Source organism: Larimichthys crocea, chromosome XX, assembly GCF_000972845.2.
Source record: "Larimichthys crocea isolate SSNF chromosome XX, L_crocea_2.0, whole genome shotgun sequence".
Classification (NCBI taxonomy): Eukaryota; Metazoa; Chordata; class Actinopteri; family Sciaenidae; genus Larimichthys; species Larimichthys crocea.
Genome location: NC_040030.1, coordinates 12,555,373 through 12,578,540, shown reverse-complemented (window position 1 = coordinate 12,578,540; position 23,168 = coordinate 12,555,373). Strand labels below are relative to the sequence as shown.

Below are 23,168 nucleotides of genomic sequence, written 5' to 3'. Positions count from 1 at the left end.
TCTTCATCACTGCCCAGACGGGATGTTCTAGTAGCTACTGTGCCGAAAGGCTGCCTAAAAAAAACGAGAATCACAATTGTCTCACAAGATTTGAGATTGCAATTTTCTTACAATTCTTGGGAAAAACCTTTTTTAAATGACATTTATTGCAGTCGCATTTTTCCTACTTCAAAACACCTAGTACTGTATCAACATGAGTGACTAATTTATTTAAAAGCATGCAAATACATCTGGTTTAAAAAATAAGCTAAATGCCACAGATTTTAAATGGGGATTTGTTAAACAAAACTAAACCTACAACCAGATGTAGCCTGTGCTCGGGCCGCTGCTTTTATTGTGTCATTTGGTTAAGTATGCTACTAGTACTACCAGCTGTATCTGTGACCTGTCATTCAGATGTACATGCATGAACACGCACACGGCTAAGGGGGCATTCAGACAGAATTCAGTGCAGCAGAGTTGCGTGTTGATTTGTTGGGGGTGCTGCTGGTGATGTGTCTGAACGTAATCGCTGTGAAACAATCAGGAAATAACTTTTTACCTCACCAATGCCGGCGCTCCCTCACTCTCATTCACTGTCTGTGTCATTCAACCACTGTCACTCCTCAAACCAAACCAAAGGAAACTTCTTCGTGTGACTATTTTGCAGAGTAAATCGTGAGCCAGACTCAGCTAACAAAGCCCAAACACAATAGGTAGAGTATTAGAGTTTAGTCCATGAATCCACCTGGATAGTTTTTAAGTTGGATCCGCCTCAACTTCTCCACTGCAGCCAGCGTGCAGCCTAATTCGGTTAAGTATGCTACTAGTCCTACCAGCTATATCTGTGTCCTGTACATGCATGAACATGCACGAGTAGTTCGTGCTAGAGTACCGCCGAATGTGCTGAGATTTAAAGTCAATATCAAGCTAAGTTATTATATTAGCTTTAATGAATTCTATTGAAATAAACCCATGTTCAAATGTTAACGCAATTTCCTAAATGTCGGTGAAATTTGTCTCTGTACTAGTAGCTCTTGTAATGATCGCAGCAGACCTTTTTGTGACATTTCAAGCAATACTAATTAGGGGTACGTCGACATTAGAGGCTTTCCCTCTCTTGTACTGAGAAAATAAACCCTCCCGTATCCATGCTTCCCTGTTCCTCGGTGCACCACCCACACATTGCTGCGGGTGCGATTCCCCGATTTGAAATTCATTTCCTGCCTCGTCATAGCAGCTCGCTATCACCGAGCGTACAGCTCATTGAGTTACACATCTTCCCATCAAAAGGCTCTTTACATGGCTCAGGTTCTTGGAACAGTGAAGTGAGCAGAATGAAGGGAAAGGGAGAGCCTTCCTGGAACCAGTGCGCCTACAAGATGCCAGCATAGTGTGAAATTTTAAACCCCTTGGTGTAGTTACTGTTGAACGAGTGAGCGAGCGTGTGTGTGTATGTGTGTGCCCACTAGCTGACAGTGTTGAGTTTACATGAGGATCAGTGGACGGTATTGGACATTAAGACTGAACTGGCTATGCAGCATGACGAGGAATGCAGCTTCATGCTCGAGTGCTGCATGCGAACAAAGAGGTAACATTGTGTTCAAAAAGTGCTGCCTCACAAAAGGGCCCTCACAAAGCCTGAAATGAACCCCCACACACCCATCTGTCTGCCCTGCTTCCTATTAGTCAGGCCAAACCACCAACTCCTGGCAGACGGATGCGATAGCTGTTGAGGCCTGAAACAGGAGGGCTGCAGGCCTGGGAGATACATATATACACCCGGCCTTTTGATATAATATACCATCAGGGTACATTGCTTTACAATGCCTCATGAAACAATGCTACTGCTAACCAGTCATATAGCAGTGCTGCAGAAAAGGTGGTTCTCTTCACGGTAGAGTTATCCAAATGCTGTTTGATGGAAAAGATCAGCTCAGATGAAGGTTCAAACATTAGCAAAGTAAGAGTCATTTCAACATCTGGAACCATCAAACTTTTTAGCAGTAGTTTATTTACATCCAGCACTTTTTTTCCTGGTTTAAGTGCTTCTATAAATCTGCTTCTGAATATGTAAATATCCTACATAGTTAAAATGTTTTTCCTTTTTCAGCTTTTTTTTTTTCCTATTTATTTATTTTTTAAATTTTTTTATATGATCAGAAGTTTGTACAGGATGTTTTATTTTGACAAGGTACTCTATGCAGATTGACTTGGGCTACTAACGGTGAAGTTGCAGGATGTTAAAGCCAAAACAAAGAGCTGAAAGAAGCTAAAACGTTGTGTAGAGCTGAGGGGAAACTGCAGAGTTGAGTGATTGTGTGGGTTCATTGCTATAAGAGACACCTTTCACGTTAGCCATTTGGTCTTTTAATATACAAATATTGTTAAGAGCAGCTTTAAACAGACATTGCACATTGTTTGTTTTTTACCAGCATCCACTGGTCTAGAGCTTCTGTCAAGAGGATTAAAATAAATCCAAATCCAGCCTAATAACTAATGAAGAATTGCTTCACACTCCTAATTAAACATAGATCACTGACCCCATAATGGGTTTATTCAGAAATAGACCGGCACCACCCCCGTCTGTGTGCCTTTTTGATGTAATTATACCTTCCCCACAGGGAGAGACGGCTATTTCTGGCAATTCAAGAGGAGCGAAGAAAAAAAATAAATACAAACATGCGATTCCAGAAATAGACCATTTAATTTTTGAGACTTGAAGATCTTTGTTGTTTTTTTTTAACTTTCAAGTTTTATGGGAGGATGCATGGTTTCAGTTTAATGACCAACATTAACAATCCATTTGTTTTTCAATCCAGTGAAAGGATTTATTGACTTCTCTGAGCTGGAGGGGCTGAAAAAATATGATGAAAAGAACGTGCTGGTGGAGACGGATGATTGAACGAATGGGTAAATAAATGAGTAGATGAGGATGGATGCACCCAGTCGATACAGCTTGTTTTAATTTGAGTAAAAGCCGTGGGTTGACAGTAACTGTATGCCGTAATTTGTTTTCTCTCAGATTGAGAGCCATATAGAGGCGGAAACGATAGATTTTTAAAAGACTGGATCAATATTAATGTTGATCACTTGTGAATGTAGGTCATTGGATGTGACCGCCAAGCCTTTTGGTGTCCTAACTGTGTCCTAGTTTGGTCTTTATGAGCAACAAGACCCTGTTACACAACCAAAATGTGCTTGTGTGTGTGAATTAGATAAACTCTCGCCGAGGTGATATGATATGAATTTTAATTAGCCATTTATGGCCAAACCACACACTCCTCTAGCAGACCTAGTCATAAAATAACCCTCATATAAATAAACTAATTGAAAGCGTTAACTTGTCCTTGAATGACATGCGAAGCCTGCAGTCTTGGCTCTCTTCCTCCCATTCAGTGGCAGATAAGAAGGGAAAGGCATGTGAACGAGGAGGAAAGGAGAGGGGGGAAAAAAAAAGTGAGAGGAGCGAGTTGGCTGTTCTCCTCTCTCTCTGTTAAGAAGCAGGTAGGGTTTAATCTGTCACTAAGCCCCATCATTCATTGCCTGTTTTTTCCTCTAGTATCAGTGTCCCTGGCATTTACAGTGACTATCAGACCGTATCAGAAGGACAGGGTAGTGTTGAGTGTAGATGGCCCTGAATACTTTCCATAGTTTTATAGCAGCACTGAGATTATTAAGGGCTGCAGCAGTCAGATAGAGGCGTTCAAAGGGAGGCTAGGTTAATTGGAAAACCCAGTTTTGGGGTTTAATCGACAGTCCTCTGACATGCTGGGAAAAACATCTTTGGTACAAAATTTAGGGTGTTTTTATTTGTGAGCAATGCTACAGCAATATACCAACAATTATTGGATTTCAATTAAATTGATGAATCCATCTAACTTTGACTTTTCCTTTAGCGCCACAGTGAGGTTCACACTTTTGTTTTTTTACTGAAATAACTCAACAGCTGTTCATGTGACACATTTAGGATTCACTCGGCATGAATTGTGCCGTTGTCCGGTCAAAATTTGACATGTACTTTTACAACAGTGCTAATTAGTGAATGAATATCAGTAGTGATGGGGAATCAACAACTGGCACCAAATGGTCGTCTTCATCATACGTGAATGCCTCAGAGCTTATCCAGTCCTTCAATGAGGAGTCACGGCAGAGAGGAAGAAACGGTGCAAAACGTGGCTTCATTCAAAGAAGAAATGAAGACATTATTAGATATAAGAAGACATTACACTCAACAGTGCTTGTGCTAGTTGTAATGCAGTATGCTGAAACGTCTTTCTACACGACATGAGCTTAAACGTATTGGACACTCTTCGCTCAAGTGTAACAGCCTCCCAACTGAGCAGCACATCCATTACTGAGGGTAAATATCCTATTCTCTAATAATAGGCAACATTAATATTACTATTTTTTTTCTTTGATTAATTAATGAAACTGTGTCGTCTTTCATTTCACTCATTTTTAGTCAACTGCTTGTTGCTGGTTCATGTTGCTTCAATAGAGGGAAGTTTTTTAAATACGTGCTGTCTAACTGCGACTGGAGCAACGTTTATTCGGTCTATCATCAGAATTGACGTGAGAAATAAATTAAGGTTTTGTAATTTTAACCCAACTTGCACCCAGCTCTACTCTTCCAGTGACATTTGTGAAGTAAGCGTCTGTGTGTTCTGTCACATGGTTACATGCTGACGCTTGTATGTGGGGTGCAGAGTGAAAGAGCGGTGACGTGGCTTCACTGAGTGTGGTGAATTCCTGTGTTGGCACGAAGCCTCTGGTGATGTATACATGGTGTGTGTGTGTGTGGGCACGTGTAAGGCCACTGGTAATTGCATGTGGACTCAGTAACTGCCAAGTGAATGCACGGTAATGGGCGCGTGTGAACACATCAGACTCGTGACTGTGCGCGTGCGCCGTTATTTACAGTCTGAGCGCTTGTCTGTGTGTATAAATCAGCAGGGCCCATTCTTACATCACTGCCGCCCTCGGGGCAACACGCTCGCACTCTAGCACGCACCACCTCCCACTAGCTGCTTCCTCGCTGCTTTTCTTTTTTTCTTTCGGTTACTATTGGATGAGAGCAGGGTAAAAGAAGCCACGACTGGAGCAGCCGCCTTCCCTTCCTTTTCTTTATTTCCTTCCCCTCTTTTCAGTCTCGCCACACATGGACTCGCTACCTGCCTGTTGTATCTCACGTGTTGCATAAAAAAACACACGTCAAGGTCATAACATCTGGCTCACACCTCCCCATCTGTACTTGTGAACATCACACAGAGGCCCACGATGACAGGCATACATTAGGTAATCTGTGCGTGTGTGTGCGCTTCTTTTCTACTCCGAGCACCTCCCTTCTTTTACTTGCCTGTCCATCCCTCCACGTCTGCGTGGCTGCCAGAGCTTAACAGCCACACAGCCCTTTTCACTAAAAGCCAGACTTCTTTGAAAAGACTTGCCTGTTTTTGTGTCTGTCCAGTAAAAAGTTGGCTGTTTCCTGTGGTTCAACTTGAGGACACGGTGCTGGCTTTTTTACAGGAGCAGTCGTCGCCAACCAGATAAATATATAGCGTTGTTTTTCAGATGGATACGAGTACATGTTTGCAGGATATTCTTTTAAATCTGTCCCCCCGTTTGTGAGCCATTTATTTATGCTCGAATCTGAAACACACTGTTGATGTGTCGGTGCAGATTAAAGGAGTTTGTCTTGCTATTCTGATCAGCTCCTCATCACGAAAACAAAAGTGATGAGGAGCGTGTTTCATAATGTGTTGACTTATGACTCAGCGGTACAGAAAGTGCCAGTGACGCGCACAAATTCGGTCATTACGCAGACAAAAGGTGCACACGCCGGAGATGGCTCTCTCAAACGTGCACATTGCCCCCCTGCTGGGAGGAGAGGTTTAATGGACTGTGGTGAAAACTGTCGACAGCAGTTAAATTGAAAACCTACTGCGCAACAGTAAGAGGAAACGGGTCCCTGTCTTGTCCGGTGGGTAAATGCATTAACATAACAAAAAAGACACAGCTCTAATAATATCTGTTTTGATCACTATGAATGTATAAAGCGGTCCTCGACACAGAAACAAACAGGAAAAGTAAAGTGAACGCATCATCATCAGTCGTACAACACAAACAAGCTCCTCATGTCCAGCTGAAGCCGGCAGTCATCCAGGGGGGCAGTGTGGCCTGAGGCGTAACAGGCTGTCCTCCACTCAACAGAAACGGCAGCATCGATTGTCAGCCAATCACCAGCAGTGTGCCTGTCAGCTCTGTCATGGTGAGCTGCACCAGATAACAATATCCTTTTAGCTGTACATGTTGTGCAGGTATATGTAATATAAAAGCCTGGCAGCTGCTGTGAAAAGAGGGAATCAAAAATAATGAAAGATGTATAAAGAGAACTTTTTTTTTTCTTGTTATTCTCAGTCTGAGGCGGTACACAGCACAAGCCGTGCGTTTTTCATCCTCAGACATTGATGTCCTGCGAGTTGAATCAGAGGACACCGTATCCCCGGCTAGCTGAGATTGTTTGATGTAGCTTCAATTAGGGAGGCAGGGAAAGTTGTGAAAAGAGAGACTGTGTGTGGAGTGATGGAAAAACATGGGCACCTCCGCGACCGCTGCAGTCTGTTATTCCTTTAAACCACAATAGTAATACAGGAATAGCTGTTGAAAGCATGTGCACCAACGTTTGATCTGCCATCCGAGGGCTTCCTAGAAGCATGCACATAATAAACTGTGGTCTGCTCTCCGGTTTGTCAAGTTGTATTTAATCAGGAATGTTGTGGCAGTAGAAAAGGAGGAGGGGAAATGAAGAGCGCAGTGACTAAAAAGCATGAACGAGCGCACGTCCACCAGCGAGCGCTGTGTGTGTGGGAGAGCTGAAAAACAAGACATCCGTTGCTTTGTCAGTCCGTCAGCCTCTCATGTAGGCCCAAAGGGCTTCCGCTGCCTTAAGAGCCAAGGCCAAGCGTATAAGAGAGATGTCGCAAGAATCTACTTTTCCATCCAGGTGTGTTGACTCCTCTGTGCTGCCAATAGATTCTTTTTATGACTCTTCTGACAATAAAATGACACATGGCTGATTATTTATTTGTCTGAGCTGGACGGAGACGCTTTATTGTGACTGCCAACAAGCCTGTGTTTGTGTGTGCGTGCACATTTCTTAAGAAGTTTCACTTCAACCCAATATGTTTTTGTACAAAGGCTGCCAACTCATTAGTGTTAAATGTGGCGTTTCTCAGCTATCACAACTGACACAAGAGCAAGTGATGAAGTGTGCAGAAGTGACAGAGAAACCACCGGAGGCTAGCTGTCTAACAGCAGAGATGGTGGCCAAGGCGAAGAAGCCACACATGATTACCCAAAACGTCAGCATACATTTTAGATAGTGAGAGATTGTGACTGAATTTCGCATATTTTTAGGAGGCCATGGCCGAAAAATTTGTGCTAATGAGTTGCATTATGGGAAATGTAGGATCCAGTGTTTGGTTTTTTTAGCTTCAGGAGCCGACAGTCAGGATATTTTGTGTCTGCTCCCAGTAATTGAAATAAGTTGCATTCTGATTTTCATATCGACTGTGCAGTATTTTTATGTTCATTTAACAGTTCCTGGCTCCGTTTTCTTTCTTTTTTTTTCTCAGATGATTTTGTAACGTTGCATGCCTGCATTTCTTTTTTTTTCCCTCTCTCTTAAATTGCTCCCAGATTTGGTACAGTCTGGCAGAAGCACTTTTAGGATTTAGCTTTGAAGATATTTGCAGACGTTTGTTTACAATGTTAAGCCGTTAACAGGACTTGTTCCTCCTCTGCGTGCCTCTTTTTTTTCTCTTTTTATTACTCTCACTCGCTTTTCTAGGTCCTTTCTGGCAGACGACATCCAAACATAAAGCTATTAAAAGCCCGCTGGTACTTTTGATCTGAGAGTACTCATCCTTGCACTCGGCTTGTCTGATCTTCTCTGCCCGTAAACTTTGTTTAGTCATTATCTTTTATACCTCTGTCATGACATGGACAGTTGTGGCGCTGTGGGGAGGGGAAAAAAAAAGATGGAGCATTAACGTTAACCACTGACGATTCACTGGTGAAAGTTGGCTGTGGCTGAAAAGTTTGTCCACCAGAAATGCTGACAGCCGTCATATTAGCGGTCATGCTGTCTTCTGAAATAACCTCATTGACCCGATGACTTCTCCACAAATTGCACACTTTAACAATTAGGCTTCTGGATGGAAAGCGCATCACAAGACTGACTGAGCGATTTGGTGTCAATGCAATCACCCTCCCATCACCAACACAGACTTTGTGTCTGTATGGTAATATGAGATTTCCTGGTCTTGTGCAAGCTTCCCAGAATGGAGCAGGTGTTGACACAACACTTAAATACTGTGGTAGCAATTCATGTTTTTAGTTAACACTGAAATGGGTCACTGGTGTGTTGTGTTTGGTTTTGGTTCAACGATGTTCGTTCAGTCATGATAAAGGGCTCGTGTATCTTTTTCAGCGTAATCTTTACAATATTTTCTTATACAAACGTGATACCAAAGATGGAAAATGTGCACACGAGAATGCAAAATACTTTTTCACACCATTTGTTACTGTAAAATGAAAGCCAGGTCATAAGGTGATTCACATCAGGCTGAGATTTCTGTCAAGATTATTAACAATGCAGAATGATAAATGAGTTTTTCTTGTTTAATGCCCATTCCTGGCACACACACACACCCATTCGGTGAGTGTTCTTTGGCTAGAGCTCAGCTTGTGTTGCCAGTGATTGAGGCTGGGTTCCCCCCAGAGGGGAGCAGCATCGAGGAGGTATAAACAGACAGCTTCCCACTGGCCCTGATGGAGAACACGTCCTTCCCTATTCTCCCTTTTGGTTTCATCACAAAGGACCTTGGCATGGGTCTCTGCTGGCCTGGCCTAATTTGACTCCAGTTTTTAGGTCACCAAATGATGTGCTGTAACCATTTCGTCAATAACAAAAAACAAAACAATCAATTTTTTTATTTGGCCTTACCTAACTGTATGTTCATGATCAATTGTTACGTCCCAGCTCATGAGGGGAAAGGAAGCAAGACATGGATACATAGATCTTCAAATTGGAGACCGGTGACTGGTGGATCCAGACAGGTGCCGCTCCAATCCTGGTCCTACAGGGCTCCAAAACGCAGGGCAATGGTGGCCATGCCTCCTAAGTGGGGACCATTTTGAGCAGGGCGACAACACGTCTGGATTTGGATGCACAGGAAAATACTACAAGCAAAAGTTATCCATAGGCGTGTTGGCGGCAGCTGTGACATCATTTAGATGTCGTCAACGTAACAACCAGAGCATCTAAGGCTGGATTCTTTGTCTACTTGGAGCCAGCTTCCCGCAACTAATTCAAAATGTATTATGGCAACCACAAAGCCAAGTAACATAAATCTTAAGGAGTGAAGTTGAAGCCATTGTAGGTCCTATATTTTCTGTTCAATGTGCCATAGTTTCTTGTCCATTCATATTGAGTTCAATAGAAAAATGCGTCATCGCCACAGTGGACTGCATCAGAAAACGCAGCTGTTAGCAGTGTGTTGTTCATATCTAGGGAAACGCACACTCACAATCAGATGTCATTCAGACGAGGTTTCTCTGCACACGGGGTCTTAGTGTCCCTGACACAAAGACAAACACAGCGATTCTCACAATCGGTTTTGTCTCTCTGGACAATGGCTCTTTGGTTTGGAGTGCAGGGGGAGTTGAATGGCAGCTCTTTGAGGTAGAAACTGTCACAGCTGATGATGATTCTTTGGTCAGCATCTTTAGGGCAGCAATCGTGGATGTTCTTCTTAAAGGCCTCGAGGTTTGAGTGTTTTTAAATATGACTTAAGGACGAGAGACAGTCGAGTCTTCTTTTAGCCTCATTATATTGACTCTCCTCTCTATTGTCCTCAATTCACCTGAGACAATCCTCCCTCCCTTCTTGGAGTAAACACTCAAATATCCGAACTTCTGCGTACACGTCTGCTTATATAATGACATTTGGCACCAGATGGAAAAAGCTGACAGATGAGACGGAAAGGAATCACCGACTTTTTCAGCCTGTATAGTCACGCAGACACACAACTTCAGCCTGAAGCTTGGAAATGAAAAGAAATCGCGCAGCCGGCGGCGTAAACAAAGAAATGAATCAGAAACATGAGACCAGCAGGAAGCATGCAGGAAAAACCTAACCATGTACACATGACCTTGTTGACCGGTTCAAGGTGATGGTGAACTGTTGGGGAGCTGAACAAGGAAAGGCTGTGTGGGGGGATGGTTTCAGTCTAATGAAGCCAGAGCAAGCCAGTCATTTTGACGTAATGAACATCATCACATTTCAATTTTCTTTCTGGTACATTACCGCTTCACAAGAGCTTGTCAGCAGCAGCCTCTGAGTCATTCTTGCTGTCGGCCTGCAGAATATTAAGTAATAAGTAAGTACTTTACTGAATGTATGAGTAACTTTATGAGGTAACCATTGCTGTCTGTTGGCCACTAAAATGAAGGACCATGTGAATGAAATCAACAGAGTTTCATATATATATTGGATTTAGCCTTTGTTTATCTTGTTGTAGTTCAGTTTAAATCATACCAAGTGTTGTCAGCGAGGGCATGTTTACCTGTGCAGGGCTTCAGAGAGGACCACAGACCCAGCTGACGGCTCAAGAGGCCCAGCGTTGGGTTACCGCAGGGGTCTCCACTTCATCCCACGACCCCATTGTGTTTGATTAGGATCGGGTTCCTTCCGACACAGGTGTGGAAACACACAGAAGATGAATCTCTTCTGGTCTTGGAAGGAAGCTGTGTAAGCAGAGAAAAAGCTCATACACGGAGATACAATGTTTTTTTTCTCTAATTTGTGGAGTCGGTAACTTTTTTTATTTTGAGTAACCAAAATGTTTTCAGAAATTTGGAGGGAATTTTCACATGGCACATGCATGGAAACCCTGCAGATAACACAGCTGTGAAGACATTGCTGTGTGTCTTTAACATCATACAAGCTTGCATCCCTGTAGTTACAGCTGAATACACACAGTGTAAGCTTTTTTTGGTAAAATATCTGTCTGAATCTAATGGTTCCTCTTGCTTGGACAACATTCAGCTCCTTCTCCTGCTATACATGCTAACCGAAGGGAAAACAAAGAATGGTAGAACAATGATTAATGCACATTAATTAGTAACTAATTCCCTCAATTATTAACTTTACAAATAATCGGATACAGGGCTGCAACTAACTTCCCATTGTCCTCCAGTCCAGTGCAACATTTTCAAACAACTTATCCAAGACCAAAAGATATTCAGTCCTCTATTTCTATATTTAGATTTTAAAAATTACTTAAATGGGTATTGAATTATTAAAAGTATTTCAGCTTTAATACTATAAAGTAAATGTGAAGTATGTCAAAGATGTTCAACAACTTAAAATGCCTGATTGTTTTTTCTTTCTTCCATTAGATTATCCAATTTGAATAAAGTCTTTATTTTAGTTTAATATGTTTATTAGGAAACATGGAAAAGAGAAAAATCAACATCTTCAAAACAACACAGGATAGAGAATAGCAGCATGCCGACAGCGATATAATAAGATTAGATAAGATAGACTTTATGACGCCACACCGGGGGAAACTCACGTGTTACAGGAGCAGTAAAAAAAAGGTACAAGTGATAGGCCTTTTTTACAGCAGCCATCTTGACATGAAATAGCAGGGTCAACACAGGTGTTTCCAATGATACTAATTAAGGTTCAGTACCATTTAGTGCAGCAGAGCCTTCCCAGTGAGCCAACACGCACCACAGCAAGCACCCTGACTCTGTTGGACCTGAATGGAACGGAGCATTAATTAGTATCATTAGTAACACCTGTGTCCAGAAACAACCAACAGCTTTCTATGCTCAATACCCGCCAGGTGACATTGGCCAATAGGAAGACTTTGCCCCTATGCTCAACCTTCCCTCAACAGGTCGCTCACCGGCCAGCATTAAACTGAGTGACCTATTCACTCGTCTTTTCACAGCCGCTGTTTGTTTGACTTTACGGGTTTGCGGGTTAAATACAAGCCAAAGAAAAATGTGTGTCCGTGACGTCAGGCCTGCGCACATTTGGTTACAATGTGTTTTCGCCAGAGCGAGTTTTCCTCTTCGCTCATCAATCACTGACATCACCGAGGACGTCAAGCTGCTGCGTTCGAGAGCCCGTTAGCGTGAAGTCGTTCCAGTGCTGATGTTCAGCCAAACATCAAACTAACCTTCCAGAGTTTTTAGACTTAATCTGGATTTCAGCTCGCCTGCAAAGACCTTTTAGCTAAACATTAATTTTTTGGGGACAAACTCTTTTTCCTCCTTGAAGTAATGCCAAAGGTTTAAGAGCAGAGGGGAGCTCTGCATGTCTTCTGCTTGACAATCAGAGCGAAGCGTTTCACCCGAAGTTGCCTTGCAGCTGTTTTATTTATTGTTTCTCACCTTAGCATTCACCACCTTTGCTGTTTTTCAGGTAGCTCTGAAGTAATCTTCTCACAAAAGGGCTATGTGCTACCTCTTTGCCGCACGAGATTCAAGTTTCATACACAAACACAACCGTACCTGTAACCGAATCTACCCTCCTTGCATTGTTTTTGCTACAGCGTCTGTAGTTAATATTTTGTTCTCTCCGCCTCTTACAAAGGTACAGTCGGTTAAAGCGAGAGAGAAACGTTTCTATTTTTTTTGTCATTCCAGATTTAACATAAGTTTGCGTTCCTGTGCAGTTTGATTCAGAGGTTGTGATTTTCAGTAGTTGAATTTTCCGCTGTAAAGGAAATGAGCAGTGTGTAACCTGGTGGCTCTAAAGACGATGGAGAGAAGCGGAGAATCCAAGCAAACCGAGGTAATGCAGAGTATTCATGGTGGTGGTTAGGGTACCAAAAAAGTTATTGTCTGGTTTACAGTTTTTACGTATATTAGCATTTACAAGCGGTATATTAAATTATAACGCACTAGTTCAGCTGTGTTTATTCATATGTTTGTCAACGCCTCCTGTGAGGACTCATGAGTAGACTGTGGTATATAAACATATGAGTTACTTTATATCTGATGATTTTAGCAGTTCAGGGGGACGAGCTGGCTCTCCACTAAATGGCTGCGGGGGAACCCGTACAGTATCACATCTCATCACATTTGCTGCTTCAGTACATCTGTGCCTGTTTGTTTTTCCTTTTCTCTCGCCCAGAGGGGGTTTCTGTTGTTTCACCAGGCCGGCCCAGACGCTCTCCCTGCCCTCGGCCGCAGATCCCATGGCGTTTGGCTAGGTTGTTGTTCAGCTATCCTCTGCCCTGTCCTAAAACATTACTGTTTACCACAGAGTTGGAAAAAACCATGACCTTCCAGGCAGCAGCCTGGATTTAAATTTTCTGGGTGTCAGTGAGTTAAATAAGCAGATGGAACATTGCATTTGCTCTGGCATGGGTTCTGTGCACAGCTTATGGACATACGGTTATTTGGTGGATGAGTTTAGACCATCACCTTTACCTCACCCCAACACGCACCTGGAAAATTCACTTTTATCTAGCTTGGTTACCACCAAGGCCAAATTCAAACCAGGCAAGGATGTGATTCCGCTGCTGCTAGCTCCGTAGCCGTTCTAGTCAGTGTTTCAAACCCCACCAGAAGCGTCTCTCTGCTTGTCTCCACTGAGAATATGCAGCTATTCTATCTTTTTTGACTGACACCATGAGTAGCCTGCATCAATCTGCACAAAGCAGCTCGAGCTGACCGGATGGCAGACACAGACATATATGTGTGAGAATCTGGTCAGTTTTCAAAATAAAGCACCCTGTGCAAACTGCCCAATGGGAAAATAGCATATTTAGGTGGATAGAAGCACATAAACCAAGGAAAACGACGGAATCTGAGCAAGTTAACAAAGTGTGGCAGGCAAAGCGCTCTCTTCCGCAAAGTTGTCAGAAGTGTTTATACTCCGACACAATACTATCATTTAATAGTATCTAAAGTAGCAAAAGGAAATCAACAGAACGAATAACTTGTACCAGCACTCTGTGTAGGTGTTTAATTCTAACACAATTATGGTATTTTGCGACTTTTCCTTTTTTGCTGTGGTGATGAAAGTGATAAAGTATTGTATCAAAGTTTAAAATTCTGATGTACTTTCCTGATCGGGTGCTGACCATGTTGGAGTTTGTTGTAAATTTGTTTGAGGTGTCCTAGTCGATGCCAAATGTGTGTTTGTGGTTTTATTTTCAATGCAACACTGGCTGGATAGTTTATTTTTGTTTTTAGCACTTTAGAGCTAGTGTGTGCCCTTGAAACGGTGTCAGTTGCTTAGCAACATTGGGAGCCATCGTCGGCGGTGTGCACACGCATCCGTATAAGACTACTCGCGTCAACAAGTGTGGACATGCTGTCTGAAGTCTTTCTTGCAAACCAACACAGTTCACCTCAGAGGGACTGCCTACACCTGGCTTCACTCCCAGTATCCCACAGCCGCTCTGCTAATGTGGCCACTGCTACTGCGTAGAAAGTAGAAAAGTTTTAACAGCTCTACCAAAACACACACACAAACACACACACCTGAGTTGAAAGGTGGCAGTTTTAGGTGAGCTCCCATGTGTCCAAGTATTAGGTTAACATTCATTATTCACATGTCATTAGCCTCCCAATCAGTCACCATCCATAATGTAAAGGACTGCAGCATGCAGGACTGCAGAACTGGTTGTTCAGTCCAACATTTCTTGTCTGAGTTGCCTTGATGTTCTCAATTTTATAAAATGAAAATCAGACCCAGCTATGCTGTAAATGTTAAGAGCGTTTCCGCTGACGACATGACATTTCTGCCTCCGGCTGCTCTCTAAATTTAGCTTGAATGAACTCCACATAATGATTTTTTTCTCTCCAAAATATCATCCAGTGTTTTGGAAAATAGCATTTTACATGTTGTTGAGTGTATATACGTTTATTCCTAGGTGGCACTTCTCTGATGTGCTAGTACGGGAGCAGCAGAGTGTTGCTGTCTCCATTAGTTGTCCTCAGTGCCGCTCTTACATAAGCCATAATAAGTCTCTCTGTGACATCGGCTTTGTCATGTTTGTAATGTTAGCACAGGTCATCCAGATATGATTAATGCTTGTCAGAGTAATCTTTTTATCATTCCAGCTTGTGACACTTCATTCATAAAGACAGAGAGACTCTGTGCAGACTCGGTGATAGTAAGCTGGCCGAACAGCTGACTGTGTGTCATTGTTAAGCGTCTGTGGATAAGAGCATCCACTCATTCACTGTAATCATTGAAATGAATCGTGAATTTTCACAGCAGCAAATTAAAGATGGTTTTTGTCTGTTTCTGTCAAATGTACTGTAAAAGTAAAGATCACACGCACTGTTACGAGTGAAAATCTGCACCTCCTGATTATACATACTGTATGTATTAGAGCAGAACAGGTTACCTTTCTGTCCTTCGCTGACTTGCTCTCATTTTACGCAGCAATGAACATTTTTCTCTGGCTGTACGCGCTGTTCTGAGGCCTGAGCTAACCTGGGGTAATCTTGTCCCAAAAACATGTCATAAGCCCCTGTATCCCCTCCTCCTGAGCACCCAAAATGACCCTCAATCCTTCACTGCAACTCTGAGCTCCTAAAGCTCCTCATCTAACCTTCATCCGATAAACCTGAAGAGACCAGTGCCCTGTTATAGCTAGTTATAGGGTTCACTGTTATTGTCACCTCCTGAACAATGCACAGCAGTTGTTTAGTCTTATGGTAGACCTGTCTTTCCAAGGTGCATCAATTTATTTCATCAAGGAAAATCTGTGTATTGTTAGGCTAGCAGGGTGGCTCTTGGTCTCTTGGTTTAACCATTTAATCCAGGCTAAAATATCTCCACAAATATTAGATTGCAATGAAAATTATAGTAGATATTCGTGTTCCCTTAGAGGATGTATCCTTAAGACGTTTGGTAGTCTTCTAAACACCGCTATGAGGTTGACATTTGTGGTTTTGGATGACAACTGTTGGATGGGTTGTCATGAAATTGTCGTCTCCATTTGCCATCTAGCGCCACCATCAATCCAAAGTTTGTTTGTCAAATGTTTTAGGTTGTGACCAAATACCTGCAAAGCTAACATCCCAATCAGCCTAACCTGTACTGTGTTAAGTGCTAATTAGTATGATAACATGCTATGATAAGGTGGTGTATACACAGTATAAAGAATGGACTGCATATGCATGATGTCATCCATAGTTTTCCCATAACTTTAAGCCTTAATATAATTTGAACGGGTGAGTTATATAAAATTTTGTAGCCAGCCTCAAGTGGACGTTTTGAAAAACTGCAGTTTTTGGCACTTCCCCATTGGTTTCACCTCACAGCCACAGAGGTTGCTGCTTGGTAAATCTCTGCTACATCAGCCTGTTAGCATTGTCATCGCGCGCATGTTACCGTGGTGTTGTTAGCATTTAGCTCAAAGCAGCACTGTGTACAACATCACAGAACTGGTAGCGTTGCTATACACTTTTCCTCTTGAGAGTTTTCTGGCTCCCTTTTGTATCTTATGCCTTGATTAATTGGTGTTTTGTTTTTATCACTGGCAAGGACTCGCAGCGATTTTGGATACAAGTTGTTCTTTTGTTCCACTTTTAGATGTTGAGCAGTGAATTCAGCATTCAGTAGTTTTCCGTCACCTTTTCAATAGTCTGACGCTACACATCGCAACCACCTCGAGTCAGCAGGGGCAAAATTTGGCTTTGGTTTTGATACCAGAAACTTTGGTAACCCAATCTCTTAAACAATCAACAATTAAATAAGAATACAGAGGTGGCAGAGAGGGGGAGAGAGGGAGGAAAAAACCGAAGGGAAGGGGGGGAAACAATTCGTTGCATTGTGTTTGCCGGCACATGGTTGGACCAGTTTGGGCTGGATTGCAGGAAAGTGGAGGCTGAAAAGAGGCAGAGGGAGGAAGAGCCTGTAAAATGATCAGACCTTGAAGAGGAGGTCCCCCCCCCTCAATACACAAAGGCCTCGAATCAGACGTTACTTTGCAACTTCGTCACACATGCGGCAATGCTGAAGAAGAAAAAGAATGGGGAAAGCAGTGAGCCCTGTGTGAAAAAGGTAAGAAGAGAAGAGGAATTGGAGGGTGGCGTCAGTTTCTGGAGGTTCTGGATGAAGCTCGCGAAGTGAAACTCAGCAGTTTGTACATTAGTTTGCATTGAGTTTTAACAACTTAAGTCTCAGGAAACTGCTTACTTGTCTTTATGGGATTTGGTTGATTCTTTTGTGCTCTGAGAAGTCCAGTTTGGAAAGGTCCAGTGCTCATACTTTACCTGCTTGGGCGGCCTCATACCTCCCGACTGTTGCGTTCCTCCAGTGAACGACACCTGGCTCTGCAATCTAAACTTTTCTCGGTTGGTGGAAGGTCTTACCAGATCAGGGGCGTCCTTCTCTACCTTCAAAAACCTCCTGAAGATCCATTTCTTCAGAGAGTTGTTCCCCCACCCCCTTTTTTATTTTTTATTTAAGTCAGTTTGGATAAAAGTGTCTGCTAAATGACTAAATGTTATGTAAACTGAAGTGTCCAGGAAAGGGCAGGATACAGTAATTATAAAAAAGTTAATCGTGATGATGATTTCATGATGATTGATGGTTACACACAATTGGCCTTTGTGTCATTTACTGAAACTCTCACACATTGTGAGAATGAATGAAGACTCCCCCGCACACAGTCGCACCCAGAGGATGTGTCTGAATGTCAGATCAGTCCCCCTCCCCGTTCTCTCTCTGATTAAAAACCTGAAAATATTTGCTTGCGTCACACTCAAGGACAGTCTTTTTTTTTTTTTTTCATCCAGGAGAATGGAAATGAACGATGAATGACACTTGTTCGCTGCTTTTATCAAATCATTCACATCCGTCAGAGGACTGTGGCATTGGAAAAAATCTCATCTTTCTAATTCATATCTGTACAGAAAGATTGAACAACTTCTCTCAGATGTTGCATGGTTTTATGGTAGCAATAGGTCAGCTATTCATCCTCTGTAATATTATCAGTACACGAATTATGATGCGGCAAGCTATTGGTGTAATAGCGGAAAGATCAACAAGGCGATAGTCCGTGTGTGGCCTGACTACAGCAGTGTCACAGCATTTCAGAGAACCGGGATGAACTGTTGTACCTTGTGCCAGCTGTGTGGCCTTGTCGACGGTTGATAATAGCCTCATTGTCTCCATTATCTTCTTTTTAAAGTCAGAACAAACTCAAAGCTCCTTCCTTGAAGATGGCAGTGTACTTGTTCTGTCTCTTCTATTTTTATTATCAGGCCTTTTTTCTGTTCTGTATTTTGTGTTCTTTCTCATCTCTACAAAGACTTTGTTGTTCTGTTCATTTGGGAAAAAAAGTCTGTCCTTACATAAACCCAACATGACCTGGAAAAACAGAAATGGAGTCATTAAAGACACAGTTCGAGTTTCCTCTTAATGCTTAGCTTTGAGTTTCATCATAACCCTAGTTAATGTATTACAACTGTGTGTGTGTTCTGTTGTCTGTATATGTCCACTTTAAAGATTCATTATGACAAAGATAAGTTGTTAAAATGTTCATGATCAGTCCTGATCTCCCCCTCCTTCTGCTTTCCCTCCATCTGCCAACAGATCCAGTTTGCGGACCAGAAACAGGAATTCAACAAGCGTCCCTCCAAGATCGGCCGACGCTCTCTGTCCCGTTCAATCTCCCAGTCATCCACAGACAGTTACAGCTCAGGTAAACACACACTTTTCCGTATTGCTCAACCTCAACAGCTCACTACTTATCAGACATGTTTCCAATGCAACACCACAGATACAGAAAGTTGGCTCGATTTGTCGTTTTCTCTCGAGCTCACCTCCTTGGCTCTCATTCTCACACTCTCACACTCCGGTTCATGTGAAACTCTCAGCTGTGTTAGAGGATTAGTTGCTGGACCGTGGTGTACCGGAGAGGGAGAGAGAGAAAGAAAGAGGGGGAGAGCTGGGAAGCCTTGGGTGTGGTTGAAACTGAACAGAATCCACAGTCCTCTCCATGATTGTAACAGTGAGAGACGAGCAAATGTCCATTTAAAAATGCTGCAACGAGCAAATAGAAATAAAATCAGCGTACCAACTTCACGTCCTGTCATGCTTGTGATGTTTAAAGTAGGAAGTAGAATTCTTTCGAAATTTAGGCGAGTGTCTCCACGCTCTCAGTAGTCGTTAGTTAAGGCTTCAACGTTGAAATGAGGTTTAAAATCCATCAGTGATGCAACCTGTGACAGAACAGAAAACACTTTACTTCTTCATGTCATTACGAATTTCAACTCTGTTATTTTCCAGCAGGGACACTTTTTCGTAATCGTCCCGCCTGAGTTAAGCTGTAAGGAACATTTACGTACAAGTCACCTATGAATGTCCAAAATCCATTTAGAACAGCCGCCAATGTTACATATTTATGGCCACAAAGGGTTTGAGAGGATGTTTGTTCTTCTAATGTTCTAATGTTTGGTCTGTAAAATTGTAAGAAAATAATGAAATATCGAAGTTACCGCCACCTGAGGTGCTTTATCCAAGTTGGATTTTGAACTGATGGTCAAATAAAACAAACACTTGGCTGAGATGAACCTCAAATTTGAAAGGCTGGAACAATCCGATATTTGTCAATTTTGCTTAAACAATGATTAATCACTTATCAATATATTTGCCACTTAGTGTACGCGTGATTGGCTAATTGATGATGAAGAACCATTTTCAACAAAACCAATCAGACATCTCAGAGAGTTGAGAGTTCAATAAGATTGTCATACCTGCCTGCTTTAATATGAGGCTACAGCCAGGGAGTATTTAGCTTAGCTTAGCATGACTACTGGAAACTTCAGGGTTAGGTGCTGGGCTGTTCCTCAGCCAGGTGCAGTGACTTCCTGGAGTCTTGTTGCCACCAAAAGGAAACTTGAACCAAGTACCAGAAATAAGTTCATGTTTTCAGTATTGAGAAATAGTAGCATAGCATCAAGATGAGTCCGATATAAATAAACCTGTTCTTGTTTACGTACTGTTTAAGCCTCTTCGGCTATGACTGTTCTTCCTGTTACTGCTGTGCGTCAGGGTCATTCACAGGGCATGGATGTTCCAATGACACCATTAACGTGATGAATTAATCTGTGTGTGTGTCATACTGCTTGGACAGCTTTGTTTCTATTGGCAAAATATGAAGGACAAACAGATGGATGGCAGATGGACAAATGGACTCTGTCAGTATTAGTGGACGGCCGTAATGTGACTCTCAGGTCAGGGCATCTAAAGTCTAGCGAGATTTCAACACTTACTGAGAAAAGATGAAACATTTTAGTCCTGTGACTTCCCACCGGCACATTTACAGGATCACCAAAACACAATGTTTTGTTCTTTTTAAATAAAAACTCTCACTCACTCGACCCGTAACTGCTTAAATATAGGGCTTAGTTAAAAAGCCATGCTGTGAACAGCCACAAGGGGTCAGCAGTGTTTTTTTTCCAGTGCACAGCAAGATAATGCGAGGTGACCACGGGGAGAGGTGACCACAGCTTTGCCTCTCGTCTCCCGCTGAAGGGGAAAGGCAGGGCCGACCCGTCACGGTCTACCAAGCTGGATCACAGCAGCACCAAGACACACTGCTGTGACGTAGTCGCTGAGACACATCAGCGTGGTTTGGCACCGCTAGGCTAATAGAGAACTTCCTATATTGTTTCTTGTAGAAAAAGAGCCTTAGTTAATGCTTAAAATATAATATACAGAAATCACAGAGGAAGGTATCTGCTAGTGTTCATTGTCTGAACATGTCACGTCAAATAATCCCTGTGTTCACGCTGGTTTGCAAAAATAATCCAATCAGTTTCCCCCCTGAGATTAAAATTGGCAGCCCTGATATAGGGTCGCTTTCTAAGGTGAAAGATTTGTTCCCCTCCAACTTGCTATCATCATCCCTTCCTTTCTCCTTCTCACTTCCCTCCTGCAAATACATCGGGGCTCATTAAATCACTCTACCTCCCAAGAACCTTCCTCTCCAGCCTGAGGCTGTCAGATCACGACTAAACTAATGACCTGGATATTTTTTCTCTTTCTCCATATCGAGATAGTGATGAGAGCACTTAGCCTGCCTTTATTTCACACCGTGATTTGACAGGCTCGTTTTTGTCTGTCGTGTTAACATCTACCGTTACCAACAGCAATCGCGAAATTAAGTGAAATGTGTCGGTGCTGCTTTCAGAAATGTGTACAGCCCCCTTTGAACCCCCCTCCGTTCTCCTGATTCCCTGTCTTCTCCCATTATTCCTTCACCGGAGTGCATCTTATTTCTCTGATGGTTCCCACAGTGTCGAGGACACACTGAACACACCAGCAGTACTTCTGCCAAGACCACTTCGGTGTTTGTTTCATAAGAGTACCACATAAGGTGGTGGAGAAAGTGTTGTTGATGTTGTGAGAATACCCAAAATATGTGAAGTCATCACATTTAAAAGGAAACTCCACCAGTTTTACACATCAAACTCAGGACTTAGGAAGTACTGTTATATATGTGGGACAGGGTTGTAAAAGTCTCCAAAAGGAGTATGAGTAATAAGTAAATTCAAGTAATGTCACTTGAGTCAGTTGGGGCTGAAGTTTGAAAATAGAAAAAATCTGGGAGTGTAAAGTCAGTGAGAAGTGAGTTTAACCTTTTTGTTCTGGACGATTTCCAAGAGGAATCTAGATGTTTCCTCTTCCAGCACACTGTGTTTGGCTTTGTCCCAGTATCCTTTGCAAGTATCACTTCATCCACCCTTCATGACCTCTAAGATCTCTTCAGCTCACACTCTTCCCCCACCCTTTCCTCCTGTCTGTACAGATGGGAGATTTAAAAAGAAAACGGTACACTCATGGATTATTACCTTCCCCCTCCTGGTACAGTACATCATGTTCTTTGACTTCACTATTGTTACAGTACTGGCAGCGTAGCCGTCTTATCTGGTGCTGGTTCATGGTCATTTTGGAAAGGTGGTGGCAGGGATACTGGCATGGCCTACCTACTCTACATAAGAAGGACCACATCTGTGTAGTGAGTCAGCCTGAAGGCGTCATCCATATGCTGTGGGCACTACTGTTTATACCTCACAGAGGTGATACGTCAGATACTGATACCTCTCAATGTCATGTTTCCCTTTTCTGTGCAAGTGATAAAACACATTTGTGCCGTGTTTATGTTTCTACTGCTGTCTTGTATTGGAAAGAGGTTGGAGTAGAGCTGTTAATGTGAGAGGTTTTGCAGACAGCTTTATAATCAATTGAACTTGGTGCGGTGCAGAATCTGCAGCCTTCCAAAGACAAATTGTAGGGCTGGGGAAAAGTACAGGCTTTATTCACAGCAAAGAAACCAAAGGCACATTGTGTTTTTTTTCCTGCACTTTGAAACCTTAAAGTTCTGGCTAAGGCAAGGCAAATTTATTTTATTTTAAAATCATTAAAACACAGTAAACTAGAAGGTGAACTTAAATAGAACAAAACTAATTAAGGAGAATAAAATCACAGTGCAGTGCAAGATATGAATATATAGCCTTTAATTTAATAAAATTCAGTGAAAGTCTTTTGAAGGCTTAAGTTGGACTAGGTCTTGCATTTTATGGAATGAATGGTTGCTTCCCCATGTTTAATTTGGACTCTGAGGGAAGTAAGCAGACCTGTTCCAGACCATCTGAGAGGTCTGTGCGGTTCATAACGGAGCTCAGTAATGTATTCTGGTCCAAAACTATTCAGTACTTTCATAAACCAAAAGAAAAAAATTAAAGTCAGTTGTTTGATGGTTTTGGTGGTCCAACTATTTATTGTAGGACTATTTTGTTATATCATTTGAGGTTATTTTGCCACATCGAATCACTGATACTCAGTACTTGTATGAGATCATAGTCACCTGGTGATATCCTAAATCTCTGTCTGCATAATTATGGGATGATATTTTGTTGTTTTCCATAATCTAATGGTGGGAGCATGTAGGTGTTGAACAGAAGAGGCCCGAGAATAGAGCCTTGCGGAATTCCCTGTTTCTTTTTTAGTACGCTCAAATATGCAATTAATCCTTCAAAGAAGATTCAGACCAGTGCCAGAAATCCAATCAAGTCAGCAAATTGGATAAAACTTCTTTAGGAGACTATCTTTGCCATAGTGGGAGCAATGG

At 42.3% G+C, this 23,168-nt stretch overlaps 1 protein-coding gene across 2 annotated transcripts in view; it reads left to right on the top strand.

Annotated features, from left to right (window-relative positions):
* ahcyl2b (adenosylhomocysteinase like 2b) overlaps nt 1-23,168 on the top strand; it is a 42,012-nt gene that overhangs the window by 6,172 nt on the left and 12,672 nt on the right. The window contains exons 1-2 of one of the 2 annotated variants that reach the window (XM_019278940.2): nt 16,951-17,089; nt 18,626-18,734. In XM_019278940.2, the coding sequence (XP_019134485.1) occupies nt 17,039-17,089; nt 18,626-18,734 (160 nt within the window). In that variant the 5' untranslated portion in view covers nt 16,951-17,038. Of the gene's footprint in view, nt 1-16,950; nt 17,090-18,625; nt 18,735-23,168 lie in introns of those variants that run through there. The other variant, XM_010749128.3, reaches the window with a different exon arrangement.